General features: G+C 46.5%; 1 protein-coding gene across 23 annotated transcripts in view; it reads left to right on the top strand.

Moving 5' to 3' along the window:
* The window catches only part of MACF1 (microtubule actin crosslinking factor 1), a 313,971-nt gene that overhangs the window by 236,394 nt on the left and 53,375 nt on the right, over positions 1-24,202 (top strand). For 2 of the 23 annotated variants that reach the window (XM_064493727.1, XM_064493726.1), the window contains exon 1: positions 12,194-18,373. The exons of 20 other annotated variants lie outside the window; for them this stretch is intronic. In XM_064493727.1, coding sequence (XP_064349797.1) covers positions 13,325-18,373 — 5,049 coding nt within the window. In that variant the 5' untranslated portion in view covers positions 12,194-13,324. Of the gene's footprint in view, positions 1-12,193; positions 18,374-24,202 lie in introns of those variants that run through there. One more of the 23 variants, XM_064493733.1, reaches the window with a different exon arrangement.

The raw sequence follows: 24,202 nt of genomic DNA, 5'->3' as shown, positions 1-24,202 counted from the left end.
AAAAGGCAGATGAGTCAGGTCTGTGGAGAACCCTGGGCTCACTTGGGACTGTGCAACAGAAAGGCTGTTAGCCTGTGGGAAAAATTATTTTCTCCTGAAATGAATGTGAAAAACCGAGTCACTATTCCTAGGAAAGGCTTTTCCCTCAATTTCTTCTGAATAATTGATGGAATCTGGTCAGCCAGTGAGGACCTTTCAGATGGGTGAAAAGAGTCCTTTCCCACTAAACAGGCAAAGACCCCCAGCCTTCTGAGTTCGGCGCCTTCCTGGGTTCAGCGCCTTCCTGGGTTCAGCTCTCTATTGAAAGTAGAAACGAAGAAGCCATTCCAGAAATCACAGATGAGAATATTGAGTGTGTTTTCAGAAAACTGGAAGGAAAAGACTTTGGCTAATCTCTTCAGGAAATTCCGTTTTCCTGAACAAGAGTCTCTGATTATTGAGGAAAAGGAATTGTATATACATTCACAAGACTAACTAGAAAGGAGGGACCTTTATTTCACTGAAAGAATTCCCCTAGGGTGACCTTCCTAGTAAGGCAAGAAAAAGACTCAAAATTTGCAGAAGAAATCTGTGAAGTCTCTTGATAACAAGAGGCTTTCCTCATTTTGAAATTCCGTGTGTAGGTTTTGTAATCAAGAACTGAGATCATTCTGAGTCTTACACCAGCCCCTCCCTCACACCCCCATCACAAACCACGCTGGCTTCTCAGTCAGGAAGCGTGTGGAGGTTTTGGTTTTGGTGGCTGTGGGTGAGGCAGCAGGCTTCCTTAGGGCTCCTCTCAGTCCCGCTTCAGGTTGAGCGGAGCCCAGGGTCGGGGACTGCAAACACTTGCAGCGCCTGGCTGGAGACCTCTATCCTACTGTGAAGCCAGAGCAAGAAAGCCCCATAAACCTCTTCATTTGATTTTTTTATTTTTATTTATTTATTTTTTGCCTCACAGAAAGCAAGGTTAGGCTTCCCTTTGCAAACATGTGAACACTCAAGGAGGCCAAGGCCTGCTGCGGAGCTGAGTGACTGCCAGTTTGCACAAAGATGCTCACTCCTTCCTTTCAATAATTACAAAGATGGTATCAGCTCATCTGCATCTTTGCAGGTTAGATTTATCAGAGAAGAAAGCAAACAAGAGGCCAGCATTAGCTGCCTGCCCTTGGAGAGAAAGGGAATCACACGTGGTGTGACCTGTCTGTCACCTGAGGTTTAGGTACCTCCTGCTTTGCAGCAGCCAAGATAAGATGGGTAGACACCCCACCACCACCACCCACCATCCCTGCCTTGTGCTGACCCTTGGCCGGTCTTGGGTTTGGTTTTGTTTTCTTTTATTTTCTTCTTTTCTTTTCTTTCTTTCTTCCTTAAACAAGGCTACTCCAATAGGAATTACTGGGGTGCAAGGAAGTAAAGAATGTCCTAGAACAGGGTTAGTTGGGCTGGATAATTCTTTATTGTGGGAACCATCCTGTGCATTGCAGGATGTTTAGAAGCATCCCTGATTTCCACCCACTAGATGCCAGTAGCAACCCTTCCCCAGTGTGACAACCAGAAATGCCTCTAGACATTGCCACATGTCCCCTAGAAAGCAAAACCTCCCTCAGTTGAGAACCAGTGCCCTGGGAGAAAAGTGCCATCTCTGTGTGGGAAAGTGAGGGCTCAGTTGGAAAGGTGCTTGTTGATTGAGTTAAATATTTATGCAGCAAGCCGCCTTCTGGTAATCTGATTATGACTCTGTCATAGCAACAACTGCCTGTAAATCAGCCTTGCTCTAGGCCAGGCCCTGAGTTCTTTATTTTTGCTGGTGCTAATCTGTGTCTGGTTTAAAAACGTCCTCGTCACTTTTCCTGGCATCTGCAGTTTCTTTTGCATAGAGTTGTTGATGCAGGTGTTCGGTTGATGGAGCGTTTCTGTGGAGAAGAGGAACTTCCTTTGTGGAAATACTTGAGGGAACGTCCTTGTTCTGTGCCTTTAAAGGGAGACTACAGTCTGTCAGTTGTTCTCAGCCCAGGAGCTCACAGTTTGGGCTGCTGATATTTATAACCCTTCTGTGACCATCCTCCCTCTGCCCGCACCCCCCTCCCCGCATAGAATTCCAGTGCTCTGTAATAATCCTCTCCACCCGCACTGTAGCATCTGGGTGGGGAGAAGGTGAAGGAGCTTTTAAGATCCTTAAGTTTGCTTTGTGTTGAACTTCTTCCAGCCCCATTTTAAAGTATTGCCATTAGTATTTTAAATATCAGCAACACAAGCAAAATCCCAGGATTGCAACTGTTACATCATCTTAAAGGAGCCTCACACCTCAGTGAAAGTAGTAAAATCAAATGGAAGGGCATCAAGAAAGTGTTGATAGATTTCACAAAAATCTGTCTGGAAATTTTGATAGCAAGGACTGATTTTAAAGCAACAAACGAATATATCTTCAACCAGCAGGAAGGACTGAGACTGAGCAGTTCGATTTGAGTTTCCTGAAATGCTTCACATGTAGTATCAGCATGTGGTGTTTGCAACTAAGATTCATCATATGAAACGTGTGTCCGGAAAAACTAGAATTTACCCTATGCAGAATGTGTGTTTATTATTGAGTTTGGATTAGAGGACATGGTTGGAATAAGCAAAGACTTGCAGAACGGAGCTGTTTCTCGCTGGGTCTAGAAATGTGTGGTAAGTGGTTTCAGCCTTAGCCTTGGTCCTGGGCACTTTCCAGCTAGCTGGCTGGCACACGAGTCATAAGCAGTGAGCCTCTAGGAAGTGTGATGAGCTGCTTTCAAGGGCACATTGTTGTTAGAGGTGGTTTCCCAGGAATAAAATCAGTCCCACAGGGAGTCACGTCAGGTCACTGCACCGAAGTGTCACTGCACCAAAGGGCTATCTCCTGCCAGACAGACTCTTCCCAAGTCTCAGCTGTCCCGGTTGGAAAAACCTAGCTATGGGGAGAATGTGCTCCCTCCCCACCTTCCTTAATACTTTGCCCCTGCCACTACCGAGTGCTTTTCAAATACCAGCTTCTGGTATTGGCTGTGGCAGATTAATGGGATGCACTTTTTCCCTGGGCCTTCACAGGCTGTTTTCCTACCATCAGTACTGTGATTTGAAATGTATACCTTTCAGAACTTTGGCCACCCAGGGATGAGAATGAGTGCTGCAAGGTGATGGTCCATGGATCCTTCTGTGGGGTTTAGGAGGAAGGGGCTCCGTATTCCTTTCAGTCTATCCTCTCTGAGCACTTGCTCTTTGCCAGTGCTTGTGGTGAGAGCTGGGATCTCAGATGGTCTCTCGTTAACTGTGTAGTATGAGAAACAGGCACAAAGAATTGCGGTGGTGGTGATGTAGTGGCAAGAACAGCAGGAGAGACTTAAGTCTAAACGATCTCCAGTCCTAACCACCACCACCCCCTGCAATAAATCAGACATTTAAAATCCCAGTTGCAGAAAAGAAAACTGAGATTTGAAAGCATTAAAGTAACTTGTTCAAGTCCCATAGCAAATAAATGATAGAGCTGGGGTTGGAAAGATCTGCTTGGCACCAAAGCTTTTGCTTGACCAGTGGCTCTCTCTGGGGGTGGGGGGAGCAGTTTTGGTCATCAGGGGACATTTGACAGTGTCTAGAGACATTTTTTATTGTCACGGCTAGGGAAGCTGCTGCTGGCATCTTGTGGGTGCTGCTAAACTTCCCATAATATTCAAGATAGCCTCTTACAGCAAAGAATTATTCAGCCTACTTATAGAAAGACAGGGGGTTTGATATTTTATGCTCTTCAGATTCCATGACAAGTAAGAGTTAAGTGATGAAATAGTTCCATTGTCTGGGGGAAGCATGGTTTTCCTCCCTTTTTTCAAAATTTAGTTAGGAGCAATGTTGCTTCTGAGAGTGACTTACACAAATCAGTTGGATCAGTTGGATCTTGGTGAACTAATTTGAGTAAGTGGCTAAAGAATTCTCTCCATGTTTGACCAGTCCCCACCCCACCCTGCCTGCCACAGGGCTCCTGCTGTGGAAGTCAATCAGCTGTGTATCTCAAGCTGCTTCCTGTAGGGTGTGTTATGGAATGGCATCAGCCCTGCACCAGCTGGGAGTACTGATCTCAGTGTGATTTTTTCAGACTGTCTCTTTTGAGCCTTGCTATTTGGAACAAAGGATCCTCTGTTAGGAATGCGGGCAGCTAGTGTGATTGGACAGCCAGCATGTACGCACATGGTTCCCACGAAAAAAACAAACATAAATTATGCTGCAGCCTTCTAAAACTTGGGCCTCCAAGGTGGTTTTCCCTTAGCTTCTGTCTATGTTCACCCGTCTTTCTGTGAGTGCCTATCACTCCCCCAGATCACTGCAGGAGCCATCTGATCTGATCGATTAAGTGGTGGCATCCTTCAGAACTGGTCTGTATCTGTGCCTCCACTCTTTTTCTTCTCCAGTCTTAGAAACTGCGTTTTTTAAACTCCACTATCTTTCCAGTCTTGTTTTCCTGTATAGACCATTCCATTGACTTATCCCAAACACTCCTTATTCATTTTACCTATTTGATTTTTAGCCACACCTAGAGGCTTAACTGAAGGTCCCATATCTCCACAAAACCTTCAGGATCCCCTCCAGCTCACTGTTTCTCCTATTCTCCTAAGTCACTTAATATGTGTAACTCATTTGGCCTTTATCATATACTGCCTAGTTCTGGCATTTTCTGATTATATGCATTGTCCTGTCTCATCTCAATATATCCATCTTGGTGTCCCTCAGAGTAGTTAGCATATGGGTATACATATAGTTGGAGATTAGTGAGTATTTGACTGATTGGGTGAATGCTCTTTATTTCTCATAAGCCATGTGAGCTCTAGGATTCAAAATGCTGTCTACTCTGTAACACTTGAGGCAAATCCTTGTGTGTCCTGAAAAATTCTAATCCTAGCCTGGATTCTTCACCTCTCCATCTTGCCTCTGGGCTCCCTTCTTTCTCTACTGGTTAGCATATTTTAAAGGAACACAATTTCATTTCAGTAATAGCCTGAACAAAGCAAAACTAAGAAATTTGCTACTTCAGATGCACTTGAAGAAAGCCAGGTTTTGAAATACTGTCTTGTAATTACTTTCTACTTTAGAGTCCTTGTCATTTACTCAACTAGTTGACAGCAAGAAGAGTCTTCATACTTCATTCAGCTTGCCATAATGAGAAAAACTAAATGCGAGTTTGAGTCAGAAATATCCAGCTTTGAATTCTGGTTCTATCATTTACTAGCTGAGTGACCTTGGGGGAAATTACTTAACCTCTCTGTATAGTTATTTCAACTATAAAATGTGAACCATGATAAATCCTGCCTTTAGAGTTTTTATGAAAATTAAATGAATTGATGTAGATGAAAACACTAGGCATATATTAAGTGCTCAATAAATGATAGTATCCTTTTGTTTTTAAAAAAAGAAAGTTCATCTAGACACACAAATTAGAATATTATGAAATCTTTTTAACAAGGAAAGTTATTCCTCTTGTGCCTCCAGGTGATCATTCTCCAGCACTAGATTAGATTAGCTCTTTTTCTTCTTGGAAAAATGGGAGTCATGAAGATAAAGTAAAATTAGTGTGATGACAGCAGTGAAACAGGTGGATGGACAAAAGAGCCTTCCCAAGCCGTTTTTCCTGGGGGACAAATGTTGTTTCCAACCCTCTACCAGTAATACACAGGCAGGTTTAGGTCATGACTCCTTAACACAGCTTTAAATATACTGTATGTACACATACATGCTATACATGGTTATTAATTTATTCATTCCTTTATATCAGAATTCCACAGCCAGCAAGTTTCTCTGAGACCATTCTGACCTTGGCTTATGTGCTCTACAAATCAGTATTATTTTCATATCATTAACCAGAATTAACCAGAAGCCATTACCAGCTCTGTGACTTCCCCAGTCACTCAGAGTTACCCAGCAGATCAGCTTTAATGATCCCAGGGTCCTTGGCCTAATTAGCTTTTAGCATGGCCTATGTTATCTTCCTCTGTTGCCATACAATGGCAACTACCAAGTCAGCATCTTTGAGACAGATACCTCTTAACATTAATCAATCTTTAATTAAAACATTGAGATGTGAGGGGGGAAAATATCAGCTTAATTTCAGGGGAAGCAGCTTAAAAACACAGATATAATTGATCTCTCTGCCAAGCATATATATCAGATCAAGATGTTTTACAGAAAAGCTTTCAGCAGATACCTGTTACTGATATTTGGTTATGAGTATATTGAGTCAGGGGAAAAAGAAGATAAGAATTCAAAGAAATTGAACCTATCTTAGGTCTTCTCCAGCTTGAATTCATTGCATCCATTCGAGTGAACCATTTAATATCCCTCTCATCTTGCAATTTACTCCCAGCAGAAGAGCTCTGATTTTTGGTCTAATTCTTTAAACTCAAACCTAAGTTGTTTGTCAACAATGATAGGAATTGCTTTACTAACAAAATGAAAGAGAGCTTTCAAAAATCTCTTGCCTCTGAATTACTTATTTTACCTCTTTTTCTAATACTGGAGAGAGGACCTCTACAGCAAGATTCCTTGGAGAATCAACCTAGGGTCCTGTTTCATAGAAACAGCCAAGCAACTTTATGAAGTTACTTTGTGAAAGTTGTGAAGTCATGATGACCTAGCATTGGAAAGACGACTCTCAGTGTTAAGTGAAAGCCTGCATGGTCACTTTCTCAAGAAAGCCTCCCCTGAACCTCCAGGCCACATCGGGCCCTTGACGCATTCTCTCATAGCACTGTTTGCTTTTCTTTCAGAGTACTTATTGCAGTTGAACTAAAATGAATGTCTGTCTCCTTTATTAGAACGTAGCCTCCTAACCACATCTTGCCCATCACTCCCTCCCTTAGTGTCTGGCAGAGTTTAGGACACATAGTAGACCCCAATAAATATTTGTTAAACAAATGAAAAAAAAAATCAAGTCCTTATGAAATTGCTTCCCTTAAGAGAATGGAAAGAGGAGTCCAAAGACACAAAGGAAGACTGGCTAGAAAGGTAGCATCAGGATTGCACAGTGTCCTGGAGGCCACAAGCAGAGTCTCAGGAAGAGCGGATTGATACTTTCTCACTACTGCTTATCCTGAACCCCTTATAATCTGATCCAGCCCCCCTCCCTGCACTGAAACTGCTCTCTTGGAAGTACTCACTGACATCCTAGCTGCCAAGTCTAGTGGCCTTACCTAACTTTTGTCTTCCTCATTCATTATGCAGCATTTAACATCAGACCTTCTTTCTCAAAACCCTCCTGCCCATTTACTTCCTGACACTCTGCTCTCTCCGTTCTCTTCTCGGGCTGCTCTTCTGCTTTCTGTTTTGGTTTGTCTTCCTTCCCAACATGTGGTTCCTGAAATCCTGTCATCTGCCCTCTTCTTCTCTCTCTCTATGCTGAACCCCAGGCTGTCCCACCCCTCGCTGTTCTGTGGGAAAAGATTTCCACATCTGTATCTGCACCCTGAACTTCAGTCTTTCTGGGCACCTCCACACATGGTGGGTAGCCTTTGAGAACATCACACTCAGTATGCTCTGCATTGAATGTGTTATCTCCTTTGGTATTTCCTTCCTCCCTGCTGCTGTTTTACTGTACTGCTCTGCCTCCAGTCATCCAATCCTACAGCATTATTTAAAATTTATTTTCCTCTTAGCCTCTACCTTCTATCTTGTCAGTTGCAAAGTCCAAATAGTCTGCCTCTGTGATTTCTTTCATAGCCCCTTCCTCATTTTCACGAGTCCAGGCTTTCATTACCTGTTGCCTAAACTGTGTGATCTTTCCAGGTGCTTATTCTACCTTCAGTCTTCATCTACGCTCTGTTCTATACATACTGATACCAATGCAGTTATCAGCAGATCTAAGCTCAAATCTTAAGAGCCTGGGTGTTTAATGGCTATGTTTCTTTAGACAAGTAAGTTTATCACCCCAAGCTTCATTTACAAATTAAGGATTTGGATTTTTGTAGTGCAATATATTAAGTAACAGCTGAATGAGCAGCCAGTCCCAAATTCTTAGGGAACTTTCCACACGTCACTCAGTAACTCTCGTAACCCCTTGGTAGGTTAAATATAAGTAAATCTTGCTGTAGTAATGGTGTTCTGAATAAAGCATAAGTTCATGCTTGGCATCCAAGGGCCTTGGTGCTACTTTCCATTCTGACCTTTCGTTTGTCCCTTGCATACACCCTGTAATATAAACCATGGAAATGTTGAATTTGCTTCTTTGGGGTCCCTATGTCTTTAGGTTTCCCGTCTCCAGTCCTTCATTTAGAAATCCGTGTCTTCACCATTTCTGTATATCCAAATCCTAATGAGTAAATGTGATTCCCTACATAAAGCCTTCCCCAAACCCCCTACCTCCCACTCTTCTGTCAGGTCTTTTCTCACTTGCAAAGCCCTATGTTTTCGTCATCACCACAGTCTTGGGGAGTGGCTAAAGAGGGATTAATGCATTGTCTTTTGGAAAGTCTGCAGGCAGGAAAGGGCTTACAGGGGTCATGAGAGTTCCTGCAGAGTGTGTGGAAAGTTTTCTCATGGGTTCAGGGAAACACGAGAGCTCAAATAGCATCAAAACCCTTAGAACAAGCTTCCTATCATGCTGCATTGCTTAATGAGCCATTTTGTAGCCATCTTTATGTAATAAAAGGGTGGTAGTGACTGACGCCCAGCAGGTACAAACTAATACAAACTAATACTGTGGAGTTTCCACTTGCCACTAAATAAACGCTTGTAAAGACTAGAGAGCCTAAGATGAAAGGCAGTTTGTAGATTTAAAATGTGCAAGATCCAACCAGTCTTCTGTATCCTCCTCCAGTCAGCCCTAATCTTTCGAGAGAGAGAGAGAGAGAGAGAGAGAGAGAGAAGTGGATGAAAAGGCATTATAGAATCTGAGGAAGTGTGGATCTGGGGTCTCCAGATTTTCCTAGGAGCTGGTGGTTTAAGTCTGAAGCAGACAAAGGCAGAGGGCCAGGCTCAAAACTTGGAAAGGGAGCTGTGCTGGGGTGTTAGGAGACCCCACCTTGATGTTTTAATTAGGAGACAGCAGGAAGGGCCAGACTTTTCTTTCTTTTAAGTTCACCAAAGGAAAATCTGACACCAAATTTTGTTCTTAGCAATTTCAAAATGAGTAGAGATTTCTTTGAACTCCGTAATCAACCAACTGGAAACTAATTTGAAATTTGGCTTCAGCACATATATTGGTGTTAAGGGAGTAGGGGAAGCATCCAAAGAGGTTCCCTGGAGCTCCCTGTCCTTCTCTTTTATTTTTTGTACTTCTTTTTTAAAACTTTACACACAGCATGTGAAATGAACAGATGCTTTTTTTTTTTTTTTTTTTTTGGTTGTGGGAGCTATCAGGGTAATGAGAAGTTGAAGGCTGTATCAGGTATTTATTTCAGTCACTAAGATGGCTATTGGCAGAGTTCCACATACCAAAACTAAGGAGAAACTCATGAACAGATAGAAAATAAGACACGGAGGAAAGAAACCTTTTGCTGACTTTCTTTCTAAACACGAACTGATTAAAAAAGCAAAGCAATGTTTCCAGCGGGGTGGCGATGGTGTGCAGGAGGAATTGGTTGACTTTATGTAATCCTTTCTATAAGGCTATGATTGAACTGTAGGGAGATTTCTCTGTAATAGTCTCCTAACACGCTAGTCAGAGAGGGTGTGACTTAAGCTGATAAGTAATTTGAATCTGAATTTCATAGTTGCTAAAATGTTCCACTTATTTATTTGCATTATAATAATGGAGCACTGGTGAGAGTGGTGAAAATAAGGTAGATAGGTGTGGGAGGGATTAAAAACAGATTGAATTGATTGGCAGCTGACTTGATGAGGAAACAGGAAAGGAATTTCTGGCCATGAGGTCTGTGATTCCACATCAAGATCATTCTTTATAATAGAATAACCACCCACCCTTAGTCCAGAGCCAGAATTCCTCAGATTCTTCCAACCAGAGGGCCCCTGGCACACTAAACAGTCTCTTGTGATATCTGAACACATAAGTGAGTGTATTTGGCCAGGGGAGATTTGCTAGTGAAATTGATCTTGGGTTTTTCCAGTTGTAGTTAATAATTAAATGAAAATTAAAACTCAGATTCCCTGAAATTAAGTTAAGTATCAGATCTGTAGAGTTAATCAAGCCTTCCTATCACAGTGCATTAGAGTTGAAAGAGACCTTAAAATTCATCTTGAACACACTGATAGAGAACTTGTAAACCTCTCTCGTCAAATCTCTGCCAAGTGATTGCTTGAATTTCTGCTCAGACACCTCCAGGGTCAGGAAAGTCATCCTTTTAAGGGACACCCTATTCTTTGAATAGCTGTGAGAAAGCTCTTTGTTGCTTTGAAATCTGCCCTTGGATCTCAGTGTGCCAGCTTAAAGAGACATCCAGAACAAGCTTCCATCCTCCCACATCCCAGTGCTTTAGATACTTCATGTTCATATTTGCCTAGAACTTTCTCTAGGTCAATCATCCTTGGTTCTTTCTGCTATTTGTTCCTCAGAGAACAGGGTTTCTAGTGTCTTGCAGTGTAGGACCAGGAGGACTTAGGATTCTAGGGCAGCTCTTTTAAAAGTTTTAGAACTAAAAGATAGTAAAGTTAGAGAGGCTGTCAAGACAATCTAGTCTGCACCCCCACCCCCCCCCGTTTGGTTTACAGATGAATAGAGAATCTTTTGGATTTGAGTGGGCAGAAATTGATCAGCAGCCTCTTTGGAAGTGAGAAATGAAGTGTAAAACATTTTGCCAGTGAAAGGTCTTTTAGTTGCTTAATTCTGATCACAGGCTTCAGCTGACACCTCATTTTTGCCAAGGACCTCTCTGGCTCCCTAAGTGAGCCTAAGCTCAGCTCAGGGTTTCACTGCCAGATCTCCATACACCAATGATTGGCTTCACTTACTGTTTGTGTAAAGGATGGAAATAACTTTTCTGTAAGTTTTACCATCTATATTGACCACATGGTTCAACAGATTCAGAAATTTTAATAGACTTTCTTTTGTTCCTTCATAAAAACCAGAAAATGACCATCACAAAGGGAGCAGAGTATTGCACCCCTTCATAAATGCAGCTTCCTCTGGTGGACAGTTTCCTGGGTTGCCCTTTGTACTTTCTTTGTTTAATGGTCACCAGGTGACTAGATGGCTTTTCTGAAAGCCAAAAAGCTGTGGACGGGACTGTGGGCCACTTTTCTCTAATATTTTCCATCTTGAGGCTTGAAATACAGACCCATGCTTTTCAGCTGGCCCCAAGGAGCTCAGGTTTCTTTGGGTGTGCCCAGCAATAAAGGAGCCCAGGTGTTTGGGCGTAGGGCAGTGCTGCCTGTATCTCCGCTGCCGCTACCCCCGACCCCGCCCCCCGCCACAATTTTCTATTCTTCACCCATCAACACCATTTGGGTCTGTAGGCAAAAAAATCCTGGTGGGGGGATGGACCAAGACCTGATGTACGTCAGAAGCGGGAAAGAGAAGGTGTCTGGAGTGTATCCAATAACTTGGTAGGAATTCAAGTGCCGGGTTTAAGGCTGGAGTGTTCTTGGGCCCGGCAGGGGGGCGCTAAAGGTGACATTGGAGGAACTAGGGACACCCCTTTGGCAGCAGAGCTGGAGCCGGAAGCGATGCAAGCGGCATCGCTACCCTGCGGGCAGATGGGGCCCCGAGTGGCCCTTGCCTGAACAGGCTGGCTAGGGGGTGGCGGGGGCGCCCCTTCTGGGTTCGCTCGCCCTTGGGCTAGGAGCCCGGTTGGTCGGGACGCGGCGGGGGCGGCGGGGGTGGCGGGGGCCGGGCCAGCAGGAGGAGGGCGGGGCTTTCCTTTGTCAGGGGATTTGCGCGGCGCGGCCGAGACTCGCGCGGGTGCTGCTCCCCGCCCCTCGCCCTCTCGGGAGGCGGGGTTCTCCCTCCGGCCTAGGGGGCGCGGTGGGCGTGGGCCTGTGAGCCGAGCGGCAGGCGCCTGGCTCCGTCGCCCCGAGCCGCGCAGAAGCCCCTCCTTCGCTTCCTCGGCCTCCAATCCCCTCCGCCGCCCCCTCTCTCTGGCTTGGGCCGCTCCTCGCCCCGGCTCCGCCCCCGCCCTCCTCCCCTGGCTCTCCGCGTCGCGCTCTCCGGCATCCAGGGGGGCTGCCCGGGCGGGGCGGCTCGGCGCGGCGGCGCGGGGAAAGGGGAGGAGAGCCAGCCGAGCACTTCCAGCAAGCGGCGGGCGAGCAGGCGGCGCGGCGCGAGGGAGGAGGGCTCGCCCCCGCCCGGCCCGAGCGGAGCCTTTTGTTCCCAGCCAGAAGTTTGCATGCCGGGACCGTGACAGCTGCGGGCGGGGAGGACGGCGGCGGCGAATAGCGGCGGCTGCTTGACATGCAGCCCACGGCGCGGCGGCTGCGGGCCGGGGACTGGCGGCGGCGGGGGAGGCGGCGCCCACAGCATGCGGGACTCAGCTGCCGGAGGGACAAACTAACTTCCTGAGCGCGGGACCGGAGGCCGGTGCGGCCGGGAGCCACCTGCCAGCCTGCGGTGAGGCGACCCTGGCCCTTGGGGCTCGCGGCATGGCGCGGGGGAGCGGGCGGCACTGAACGAGCCTTTCCGACTGACCCTCGGCAGCCGCTGCAGCCGGCCGGCCTCTGAAAGGCCCGGCGCCGGCCCTGCACTCGCCTTGTTTTGCGGCCACGACGCAGGGCTGTTCTGGGAGCCACAACAATGCCATGATGTTTTGGAGACAGGAAGCCCCAAGCTGGCCGCGAATGAAGGACTTCCTGTGTTTAAAGTTGCAGGAATATCCGCCGACCAGCTCAGTTCAAATGCAAACACCAGAACTAGGGAGGACGAATGGCTAATTCAGACCAGCTGGGCTCCCCAGGGCTGGAACTAAGGGTAAAATGAAAGGAATTCTTAGGAGCTTGGGCCATACTTGAAGACCAGAGGGGCTGTGCCATTGTTACTAAAGGACACAATCGATATTAATCCTCTGCTTCCAACTCTGCTCGGGTGAGAAGTGAGTGGAACTAGATATTGAATAAGACTTGTCAATATCAGGTGATTTTTTTAAACTGACTGAATTAGAAAAAACAGTGCTCTTTTAAAAAAAAAGCCATACGAAGAATTATTTTGCTTGTTGATTATGCTATACCGTTTATCTGTCTGCAACTATGAGGCTGCTAACCTGTGAGGAAGAAGCTGTTCCTCTTAGAGCTTCTCCCAGAATGATTTCAAAGTGGGACTTCCAGGCCTTTCTGGAGGGAAGATCCAGTTGGTGGTTTGAAGTTATGAACATGTAAAAGGATTTTTAACTTATGCAGAATGCATTTTGGGGGAACCTGTGAAAAACTTAAAAAGTTGATCTTTCATCTTGATTGAAAAAGTATGGGTAAGCCACTCAGCAGGCCGGACTGTTTAAGGCAGAACCCCACCTGCCTGGGGAAAGGAGAGGAAGAGGATGGCTATATCGAGGATTGCTATGTTCCGCAGAGATCTATATATGATACAATGAGGATCAATGAACAAATTGACCAAGGGTCAAAGCTTAATCAGACTTCGAAAAGCACCATGGAAAAGATGGAAGGAAGTACTATATCCAGCAATGGTACATTAGGAGCAGCATCTAATGTATTTGAATCTAGAGCACCAGAAGGCAAAAAGTTGGATGAGAGAATAATATTTGATGCACTAAAGCTAAGCAGTGATGTGCAGAAGTCAGCACCTGTGCCACCCAGGAGGCGGCCAAATGCAGAACGCAAAGACAATGTTAACAGGAGATCATGGAAGTCCTTCATGCCACCCAATTTCCCAGAATTTGCAGAAAGAATGGAAGCTTCTCTCAGTGAAGTTTCTGAAGCTGGTGCTTCAAATCCTTCCTTGCAAGAGAAGAAGGAGTCAAGTTCTGCATTAACAGAAAGTTCTGGTCATTTGGACCACAGGGAACCTCAGACAGAGTCAGTAACTCTGGAACACATGTCCAGATCCATAGGTATTCCAGAAGTGCAGGATGTGAAAAACTTAGGTGGAGACTGCCAAGACTTCAGATTTCAGCAGCACAGTGAGAGCTCTCCCCGTGAATTCCAGCCTCTAGAATCAGAAGCTGTAGCAGCAAGTGGTAACACAGATGTAATGCAGGAACACAGATTCTCAAGTGCAACCTGGCCCAGAGCCATGAAAAGTTTGACTAAGGGAGGCTTTAGCGAGAAGCAGCACCCTCTTGGGGACACAGCTTGCACTGTAGAAATGCCACCTCTCTCCCCTTGCCTTAGTGAAGAACTGTTGGATCCAGAATTGCATATTCTCATAACCCCCAGCCTGAGAGAGAAAACAGAGTCTGAGCTAAAGTTTGAGGAGGATGAGCGATGGATCATGATGGAGGCTGAGGAGGAGTGGGAGGAAGAGAAACTATCAGAGAGAGGAAAGACTTTTCTAATGGCAGATGAGGAAAAGAACAGCTTGGCAGATATTTTCAGAGAAAGAGAACCAGCAAGCCCTGTAGCAGTGGTGGAGGATGAAGCCGATAGTTCAGCTGCTGTCTTGGGGGCTTTTGACCACCTAGCTCTTGGTCAGATCTGTTGCTCTGATGAACCGCAGTCATCTACGAACTGTTTGGCTTCTGTTCTCAAGGGTGCACCTCTTGATTACAGTCGTATTCTAACAGGTGAGAATGCTGTCGGAGAGCTGAGAAACAGAACTGGTCAGGGGCTAGAGGGCCTTGGTTTGGATTTAGAATGCACTGTTGGTCCTGCTAATTCAGAGCAGCTCTCTGACACAGATTCAGTGCAGATGTTTCTTGAACTTGAAAAGGAGTGTTTATATGAAGAAGGAGTAACTCTAGTTGAGCTGGAGAATCAAACCTCTTCTGAAGGGCTGGCCCCATCCCAGGATGCAGAAAATTCACTTGTAATTATTCATTTTCCAGGGGCTGCCTTAGAAAAGGAACGTGTAGGTCTTTTAAATGTAGAGGCAAAGGACTCTGATCCTGGGTTGGATGGTGAATATTTTCATGCCCTGAATTCTTCTCAGGTGCCTAATGCTGTGGAGCTTGCTGCCTACTCTGATACCGTGAGGGATGCTTCCACTGTTTGTGAGAAGGAGGGTGAAAAAGTGCCTTTTAGCCCCCAAACTGCCGGGGAATTTAAGTTTAGAGACCCAGCTGATCTGGAGTCACTGGGAAAGCCAGACCCAGGAGGACTGGCCAACTCTGATCATAGGGCTTCTCATGAAGAAAACATATTAGGCTTCAAAGCCGAGCTGGCCAAAGAAAATGGCAGTTTGTCCCAGGTGGACTGTAGTGAAGTTGAGGGGGATGCTGAGGAGTGTGTGGAGAGGGCCCCCCTCAGTTCTGCCATTAGCAATGAACTAACAGGTGTTACCTCAGGATCTGAAGTAGACGTGTTGTATGATTCGCATTTACTAACAGATAAGATTCATTTGGAAGGTAGGAAAAAAGCTATTAATCAAGACAATAACAGTCTGACTTCCTTGGGAGATGTGGACCCTTGTGAACTGTTGTCCATGGAAGGAGTTTGTGATGAGGATGGAGAAGCACGGGCGCTGGGTTATGAAGCCAGGCTGGAGGCCCCTGCCTCAGCACATCTTCATCAAGGCCTCCCAGAGTCAGAGGTCCTGAGTCTGCACCTGCTGGTTGGAGGACTGGGACATAGTAGAGATGGAGTGGAAGCTGTGAATAATGCAAAGCCCAAGTGGAATGTGGCCTCCTCGGAAGGAGGGGAGACAGAAATGAAAGACTCAGATCCATTGCTAGATATCTTCTTGGAGGAACAAGTTACCAAGGCTAGTACCTCGGAACCAGTTTTGGAGGAATGGGTACCCATCCCACAGAAGCCTGCCCCAGCTGCTGCAGTGCCCACTGTAGAAGACGATGCCCTAGATGCTGCAGTGCCTGCCCCGGAGGGAACTGCTGTGGCTGCTATTACAGTGCCCTTCCCAGAGGAGGACGTGCCAGTTGTTTCAGGAGCCACCATAGGGGCACATGTCTCAGCTGTTTCAGTGGTCACTGTGGAGGATGCCCCAGCTGCTGCCGTATCAGCCACAGAGAGGGCTGCTGCCCCAGCTGTTGCAGTGCCTGCTCCTGAGGGGACTGCTCCGGCTGCTGCAGTGGCCGTCACAGGGGAGGATATGCTAGCTGTTGCAGAGTCCTTCCCAGAGGGGATTGCTCCGGCTGCTGCAGTGGCCGTCACAGAGGACGATGTCCCAGAGAGGCCTGTCACCCCAGCTGTGGCAGTGCCTGCTCCTGGGGAGCCTGATACCCCAACTGTTAGAGTGCTCATCCCAGAGGGGCCTGCAGCCCCAGCTACTGCATTGCCCACCCTGGGGGAGCCTGTCACCCCAGCTACTGCACTACCCATCCCAGGGGAGACTGCAGCGCCAGCTGCTGCCGTGCCCACTCTGGGGGAGCTTGCCACCCTAGCTACTGCCTTGCCCGCTGCAGGGGAGCCTGCAGCCCCAGCTAGTGCATTGCCCACCCTGGGGGAGCTTGATACCCCAGCTGCTGCATTGCCCACCCCAGGGAAGACTGCAGCGCCAGCTGCTGCCATTCCCACTCTGGGGGAGCCTGCCACCCCAGCTACTGCACTGCCCATCCCAGGGGAGACTGCAGCACCAGCTGCTGCCATGCCCATTCTGGGGGAGCCTGCAGCCCTAGCTACTGCATTGCCCACCCCAGGAGAGCCTGCAGCCCCAGCTAGTGTGGTGCCTACCCCAGGAGAGCCTGCAGCCCTAGCTAGTGTGTTGCCCACCCCAGGGGAGCCTGCAGCCCCAGCTGCTGCGGTGCCTACCCCAGGGGAGCCTGCAGCCCTAGCTAGTGTGGTGCCCACCCCAGGGGAGCCTGCAGCCCCAGCTAGTGTGGTGCCCACCCCAGGGCAGCATGCAGCCCCAGCTGCTGCAGGGCCCATCCCAGGGGAGCCTGCAGCCCCAGCTAGCGCGGTGCCCACCCCAGGGGAGCCTGCAGCCCCAGCTGCTGCGGTGCCCACCCCAGGGGAGCCTGCAGCCCCAGCTAGTGTGGTGCCCACCCCAGGGCAGCATGCAGCCCCAGCTGCTGCAGGGCCCATCCCAGGGGAGCCTGCAGCCCCAGCTAGCGCGGTGCCCACCCCAGGGGAGCCTGCAGCCCCAGCTGCTGCGGTGCCCACCCCAGGGGAGCCTGCAGCCCCAGCTAGTGTGGTGCCCACCCCAGGGCAGCATGCAGCCCCAGCTGCTGCAGGGCCCATCCCAGGGGAGCCTGCAGCCCCAGCTAGTGCGGTGCCCACCCCAGGGGAGCCTGCAGCCCTAGCTAGTGTGGTGCCCACCCCAGGGGAGCCTGCAGCCCCAGCTGCTGCGGTGCCCACCCCAGGGGAGCCTGCAGCCCCAGCTGCTGCGGTGCCCACCCCAGGGGAGCCTGCATCCCTAGCTAGTGTGGTGCCCACCCCAGGGCAGCATGCAGCCCCAGCTGCTGCAGGGCCCATCCCAGGGCAGCATGCAGCCCCAGCTGCTGCAGGGCCCATCCCAGGGGAGCCTGCAGCCCCAGCTAGTGTGGTGCCCACCCCAGGGGAGCCTGCAGCCCCAGCTGCTGCGGTGCCCACCCCAGGGGAGCCTGCAGCCCTAGCTAGTGTGGTGCCCACCCCAGGGGAGCCTGCAGTCCCAGCTGCTGCAGGGCCCATCCCAGGGGAGCCTGCAGCCCCAGCTAGTGTGGTGCCCACCCCAGGGGAGCCTGCAGCCCCAGCTGCTGCGGTGCCCACCCCAGGGGAGCCTGCAGCCCTAGCTAGTGTGGTGCCCACCCCAGGGGAGCCTGCAGTCCCAGCTGCTGCAGGGCCCATCCCAGGGGAGCCTGCAGCCCCAGCTAGTGCGGTGCCCACCCCAGGGGAGCCTGCAGCCCCAGCTAGTGTGGTGCCCACCCCAGGGCAGCATGCAGCCCCAGCTAGTGTGGTGCCCACCCCAGGGCAGCATGCAGCCCCAGCTGCTGCAGGGCCCATCCCAGGGGAGCCTGCAGCCCCAGCTAGTGCGGTGCCCACCCCAGGGGAGCCTGCAGCCCTAGCTAGTGCGGTGCCCACCCCAGGGGAGCCTGCAGCCCCAGCTAGTGTGGTGCCCACCCCAGGGCAGCATGCAGCCCCAGCTGCTGCGGTGCCCACCCCAGGGGAGCATGCAGCCCCAGCTAGTGCGGTGCCCACCCCAGGGGAGCATGCAGCCCCAGCTGCTGCGGTGATTGCTGTGGAGGAAGTATTCCCTGCTGGCGGACCCTTTCTGGGATATACCACCCACACTGATTCAGTGCCTATCTCAGAAGAAGAAACTCCTGTTCTAGAGGAGGCTTCCCCCACTGGAATGTGGATCAAGGAGGACCTTGATTCCCCAGCATTTGGAATAAAAGAGGTGACTGGCACTGAGCTGCATGAGAAAATGCCTCTGGCTGCAATTGATGGATTAAATTCAAATGAGGTAATTGTTGCTCATTTTGTTGGGAAAGGATCCGGAGTGTAAAGTGAGATTTGCAAATTCTCTTGATGGTGATTAGAAAGGGCACAAATAGTTCTTTCGTTCTCTTTTGGGATGCCTGGTCTTTTTATTGAATTTATGGGGAGAATGCACTTTCATCTGGTGAAAAACTTTATAATTCAAACTCTTTTTTTTTTTTTAAATTCAGACTTAAGCAAAGCCCAGGGAAAAGAAGAAGATTATCAGCAGGAAAGGGTGATTCTGCTTTTGAAATTTATAGTACACATGTTCTTTCCTAAATCAGGAGGCTGTTTATTCTTTGGTGATGTCAGCAGTCAGGTAGGGGCTAGAATGTGGGCTTTGGAGTGAGACCTAGGATACTACTTAATTACTCTGGGGAAATTAGTTCAATGTCCTAAGTCTCCAGTTTCCTCATTTGTTAAGGTAGAAAACCCTGTGAGGCTTGTGAGGATAAAATGAGATAATCCATTCAGAGCACCAAGTGAATACAATTTCAGCTACTGTCAGTATCCTCCCCCTTGCCCTTTCAAATAGATACATTGGTTAGCTGAAAGGATTTACCAAAGAAGGTTGGGTGAAAGGCATATATAGATGTGTAAATAACAGCTTTTTAATTCAAATTGTGTTTTTTAAAGCTGAATTAAGACGCAATAATGTTTATGAAAATAGAGGTTAATTTTAGTCATCTTGTCAAAATTTGTGTCCAGAAGCACTTTTCCTTTCCTGGAACTCTTGTTTCTTAATCTGTAAAATAAGGTAATTGGGCTGATGTCCAGCTGAATCTTCCTTAGCAACCATATTTTGAGATTCCTAATCTTAGAGAAAAGAATGTATTAAGAAGCTTGGGAACAGTGTTCACGTCCTTGAGCACTCCTAGTCAAAGAACTTTGAGATTGGCAGCTTTCTACAGTTCATCGTGCCAGTGTCCTTTGGTCCATGGTAAGGAGTGAAGGAGTTAGAAATACGATCTCATCCAATACAGTCAGGGATTGCTGTGTGTGGAAGTGGGTTTGATTTTACACCATCCTCAGGACCCAGAACAGTGCCTTCCTCCTAGTAGGCATTCCCTGCTGACTGAATGGATGAATGTAAATCTGGATATCCATGGATGATGCAAGAATGATGGGTTCTTTCATCCACCCTGTGCAGGACCTTTTGGGGCAGCCTTAGTGAGCCAGATGACCAATTAAACATGCACGAAAAATCATTTTGATTGTAGGCCATCTTAAGTCTACTTTGCCACAGATCCTCCTGCTTAGCTGAGCGGTAGTGGTGTCACCTGGGCTTCACCAGTTATTTGGGAATGCATCAAATGGGAAATGCATCAAATGGGAATGCATCACCTTTCAGATGGATGGATTTGATGCAGTTTTCTGAGTTTTATTCAATTTGGGATTGACACTGAGATCCCAGTGGCTGTCCAAAGCCACCGACTTTTTTTTTTTCAGTTGAAGTATAGTCAGTTTACCATGTTGTATAGTATTCTTGATTACACAGAATATTTCTAGTATAAAGCCTGTAGCCATAACCAATGAAATATAGGGATTACATTATAAGGAGCCAGTCAAATCTGCATAAAGGAAAAATATTCAGAGAAACCCTTAATATCAGTCTGTGGATCTCTGTTTCCCCATCTACAAAATGGGTAGATGAGGCTAGATAATCTCTAAGGGGATTTTTTTTTTCTGCTGAGGATCTCTTTATTTCCATCTCGGTCTCCAGTGCAGTCTCCCCCTCCTGCCTCTGAGGCTCCAGGCCCCAAGCTCAGCAGCAGAGTGTTTATAAATAAATAAGTTACAAAAGTGGGTAAGGAAACAGCCCAGACAGCCTCCCAGGGACCTGGGGCTCAGTACTCCATGAGCAAGAGCCACAGGTTCTGCTGAAAGTCTTCCTTCTCCTGCTGCCCCGGCTGCTCCCCTGCAGGAGACAGTCATTTTATGAAATATTGCCTGATATAAATGACAGGAGAAGGAAATAGTAGCCCAGCTGCAACGTTGTTCGTCATCTTGGAAGTGTGGTTACTTTATGGACTATCTGGAAATAAGCAGATATTTACATTTGTGTACAAAGCCATAGCCCCAGCCAGGACTGTTAACCAATAAGAATGTAGAGCGCATATTTTGAAAATATATATTGAAACAAAACAAGTACTATTATAGAGGTAACATGAGTATACAGATTTTGTTAAATTGATGAAATATTGAGAAAAAAGTTTTTCCGAGATGAGAGATGTACGGATTTTGTTTCTTCCAAGAGTTCCTAGAGGCAATTGAACATGTCATTTTTTTTTTTACATATAAACACTTAGAACTTGACAGGTGATCATACCTGGGCTTTGATCTGACTGCTTTAGATCCTCTGTGTTTGTACAAATGTACCCAGGTATACATGGTTAAAATAGATATAAGCTCTCTAATAGCAGTAACAATTTTCGGTAGAAGAAACAAAATGCCAGAATTTGTTTGCTATTTCTGTAGTGGGATCCTAGGCCCACTAAGAACAATCGGTGGTTATTTAAGCCCTCTTCTCATTTATAGACCGCTTTAGTCTTATTTCCAGTCACTGCTTCAGTGGAAGAAAAAAACCTTTTGTATAAAATAGGAGTTCTATAAATTAAAATTTGCCAAGAAAGTCTTTTTAAGCAAAAATTGGGGAGCCTTTCTATCTCAGTTCAGGGTTTGAATACTCAGCTGATCAGCAGAACCTTCATGGATTTATTTGCTTTCTCTAACACCATTTCCGTATAAGGATTCATTCATTTACTGGATAAATATTTATTGTGTACCTACTCTGTGCTAGGTATTGGGGCTTCTGCTGTGAATAGAATTGGCATGATCCCTGCCCTGCTGGAACTTGTACTATAGTAGAGGGGGCAGACATTAAGCAAAAATGACACAAATATATAGTTACATATTGTGGCAAATGCTTTGAATAAAAAACAAAGTCTATGATAAGAAACAGTAGGGGTATTTAATTTCAATTGTGGTGTCAGGGAAGGGATTTTAAAACTAAAACCTGAAGGATAAATAGAAGTTACTTAGGAAGAGTTAGAGGGAAGAGCATTCCAGACAAAGGAAATGGAAACTGAGAAGAGCTTGGCATGTTGGAACTCAAAGAAAGCCAAGTGGCTAGACCACAGCGAGCAAGGGCTCCAGAAGAGTGCCTTGCAGTAAACCTGGAGAGGCAGGAAGGGCCAGATGAAGCAAGGGCTAAGAAAGAAGGCCTCAAAAGGATCTATACTCTAAAAGCCGTAAGAAGATACTGAAAGATTTCCACGTAGGGGAATGAAATGATTTCATTTACATTTTTAAAAGATGACTCTCAGCTTGAAGATAGAGGAAACCGGTCCACACTGACAGTACACATTCTCAACAGTATTTATGAATGTTTTATAAATATCATTATTTCTTTTGTCTTGCATTTTGTTAGTTTGTATTATGATAATTGACATGGAATATAGAAAACACAGACTGGTTTGCAATTTTTAAAAATTTCACTCTGGCTGCTATGTGTAGAATGGGTTATAGGGGATCATGGACAGAGTAGAGAGGCCTGCTAGATTGTTGCAATTGTCCGGATGGCTTGAACTAGAGAGATGTCAGTGGAATTGAAGACAACTGGATGGATCCAGGATACATCTTGGAGACTCAATAAAACCTGATAATGGCTTTCATATTGGGAGGGAGTGATGGGAATTCTCAAGGATGGCTTCTGGGTTCTGGTGTGCACAACTGAGTGGATGGGTGTTGGAGGACAGAGGGAACAAAAAGTGCCCAATGAACTAAGAAGGCATCTTGAGACCAAAAAACGAGGCAGGCAGCTCCATGTAATCAGTGGATCAGTTTATTATAGTACAGTAACTTATTCTCAGGGTAGGATCAGGTGGACAGTAATACAGAAGCATTCGAAATTGCACTCCACACAGCCGAGGGGCCACTGGGACAGTTTTATGGTTAACCTAGGGTATGAGGGTAGGTGCTTAGAAACAGGACATACGTTCCTAAGTCAAGATTTATTAGTGGGTAACTAGTCTCATGGGTGCTGGGGATATATGTTAGTGAAGGTTTTCATCAGTTTGGGGACTAACAACATAGAGGTTACCTGGTTCTAATGATTATTAAACAGTGTCTGTTAACTACAAAGCCCTTGATGACAGAGAACTGATCTACTGTACAGTCCTGGGTAGGGTCAGCAGAAGGACAGGAGAAACTGTAAGAGCCCAAGATAGCGTCAGTTACGCTAATAGCCACACGAAGGGGGCTGTGGTAAATTGTTTAGGGAAGAACAGGTTTGGAGGGAGAGGAAATTAGGAGGTGTACCTTTCAATATCAGAATGGTGAGGTTCAAGATGCCTGTGATTCATTTGTACGGCAGTGTTAAGAAAGTAGTTGGATATATAGATTTGAAATTCAGGAGATATATATAAATTTTAGGGTCATAAGCATTTATCATCGTAAATGTTTAAAGCCATAGGAATGGATAGAACTACCTAAAGGAGACTGTAGAATGAAAAGAGGACCCAGGACTGACATCCTGCCCTTATTTATTCCTACCCCCAAAGACTAACATTTGGAGATCTAGAAGAGAAAGGGCGAGAGCAAAGGACATCAAAAGAGGATCAGTCAGAATGAGAACTGGGAGAATGTGGTATTACCAAAGATAAAAGTGTCTTTAAAAGTTCTTTGGGAAATTTTCTGCTTTATGTCCCTGTTGCATCTTACAGCCTTGCAATAATTTTTACTAGGGTTCTGTTCTGGGAAATGTCTGCCAGCACTGGTGAGTTAATAACATGGTACAGTCCCACTGAAGTACTAAGGAGTAGGAATTTTTAACGTATCTAAAAGCACTGGTTTTGCAAAATAGCTTTATTTGGGAGTTAGAGGAAGGAGCAAGTGTTTTCAAATTTACTTTCTTTAACATTCTGTTTGCTTGTGTTCAAAATAAATGTTTAAATAGTATTTAGTATCTAGAGGCACTTTCATATATTTTTAAACTTCTGAAAATAGATGAGACAAATACCCATTCCTTGTCAACTTGATCCATAGAGTGGAGGTGGGAGACAAAGGAATCTCTCATCCTTCTATGTGAAATGTTCATGAGCAAAGTAAATAAGAATTTTTAAGGAAAGAATTAACTCTGTTCTATGAAAGGGATTATTAAGCTATTTAAATTATGTTTTTATTTTTCTGTGTCATTTACGTCAATATTCAATAGAGCTTCTTGCTGAGATGGAGATACTCTCTACCTGTGCTGGCCAATATGTTAGGCACTAGCCACACATAACTGTTGACTGCATGAAATGTGGCCATTGTGGCTGAGGAACTGAATTTCCGGTTAATTTAAATAGCCACACATAGCTGCTGACTGCCATATTGGACAACATAGAAAAAATTTAAATGTCAGTCATAGCATGAGACAGGATTTAATTACTAGGTAAAAGGGGGGCTCTTTGGTGTGGACTTGGCATCTGCCCTCGCTACTGCTGGCTTTCTGCTTTCTTTGCCTTTCCGACCCCTGCCCCACTGCCATTTTGTTGCACTCAAGCAGCTTAAGCTGTGGGAGTTGTTTCTCCCCCCCGTGCTCTTAATTTTTCTGCAGTGAAAAAAACATCTTTAATACAAAATGGAATCATAGCACTTGCTTTCTCTAGGAACCATGTTATTGGGATAACAGTCATTTTTAGCTGAACTGCCTTGTAGTGTTGCCTAACAAAATATGGTATAATCAAATTATAGTATAAAGTGAAGTCCACTGGTAATTTAACTTTGTAACCTTACTTTTTCAGTATTCCCTGGAGTCTTTCCTCCCTGG

Source organism: Camelus dromedarius, chromosome 14, assembly GCF_036321535.1.
Source record: "Camelus dromedarius isolate mCamDro1 chromosome 14, mCamDro1.pat, whole genome shotgun sequence".
NCBI lineage: Eukaryota > Metazoa > Chordata > Mammalia > Artiodactyla > Camelidae > Camelus > Camelus dromedarius.
Note: the sequence above shows the minus strand (reverse complement) of the source record. Positions and strands in the feature narration are given on the sequence as shown.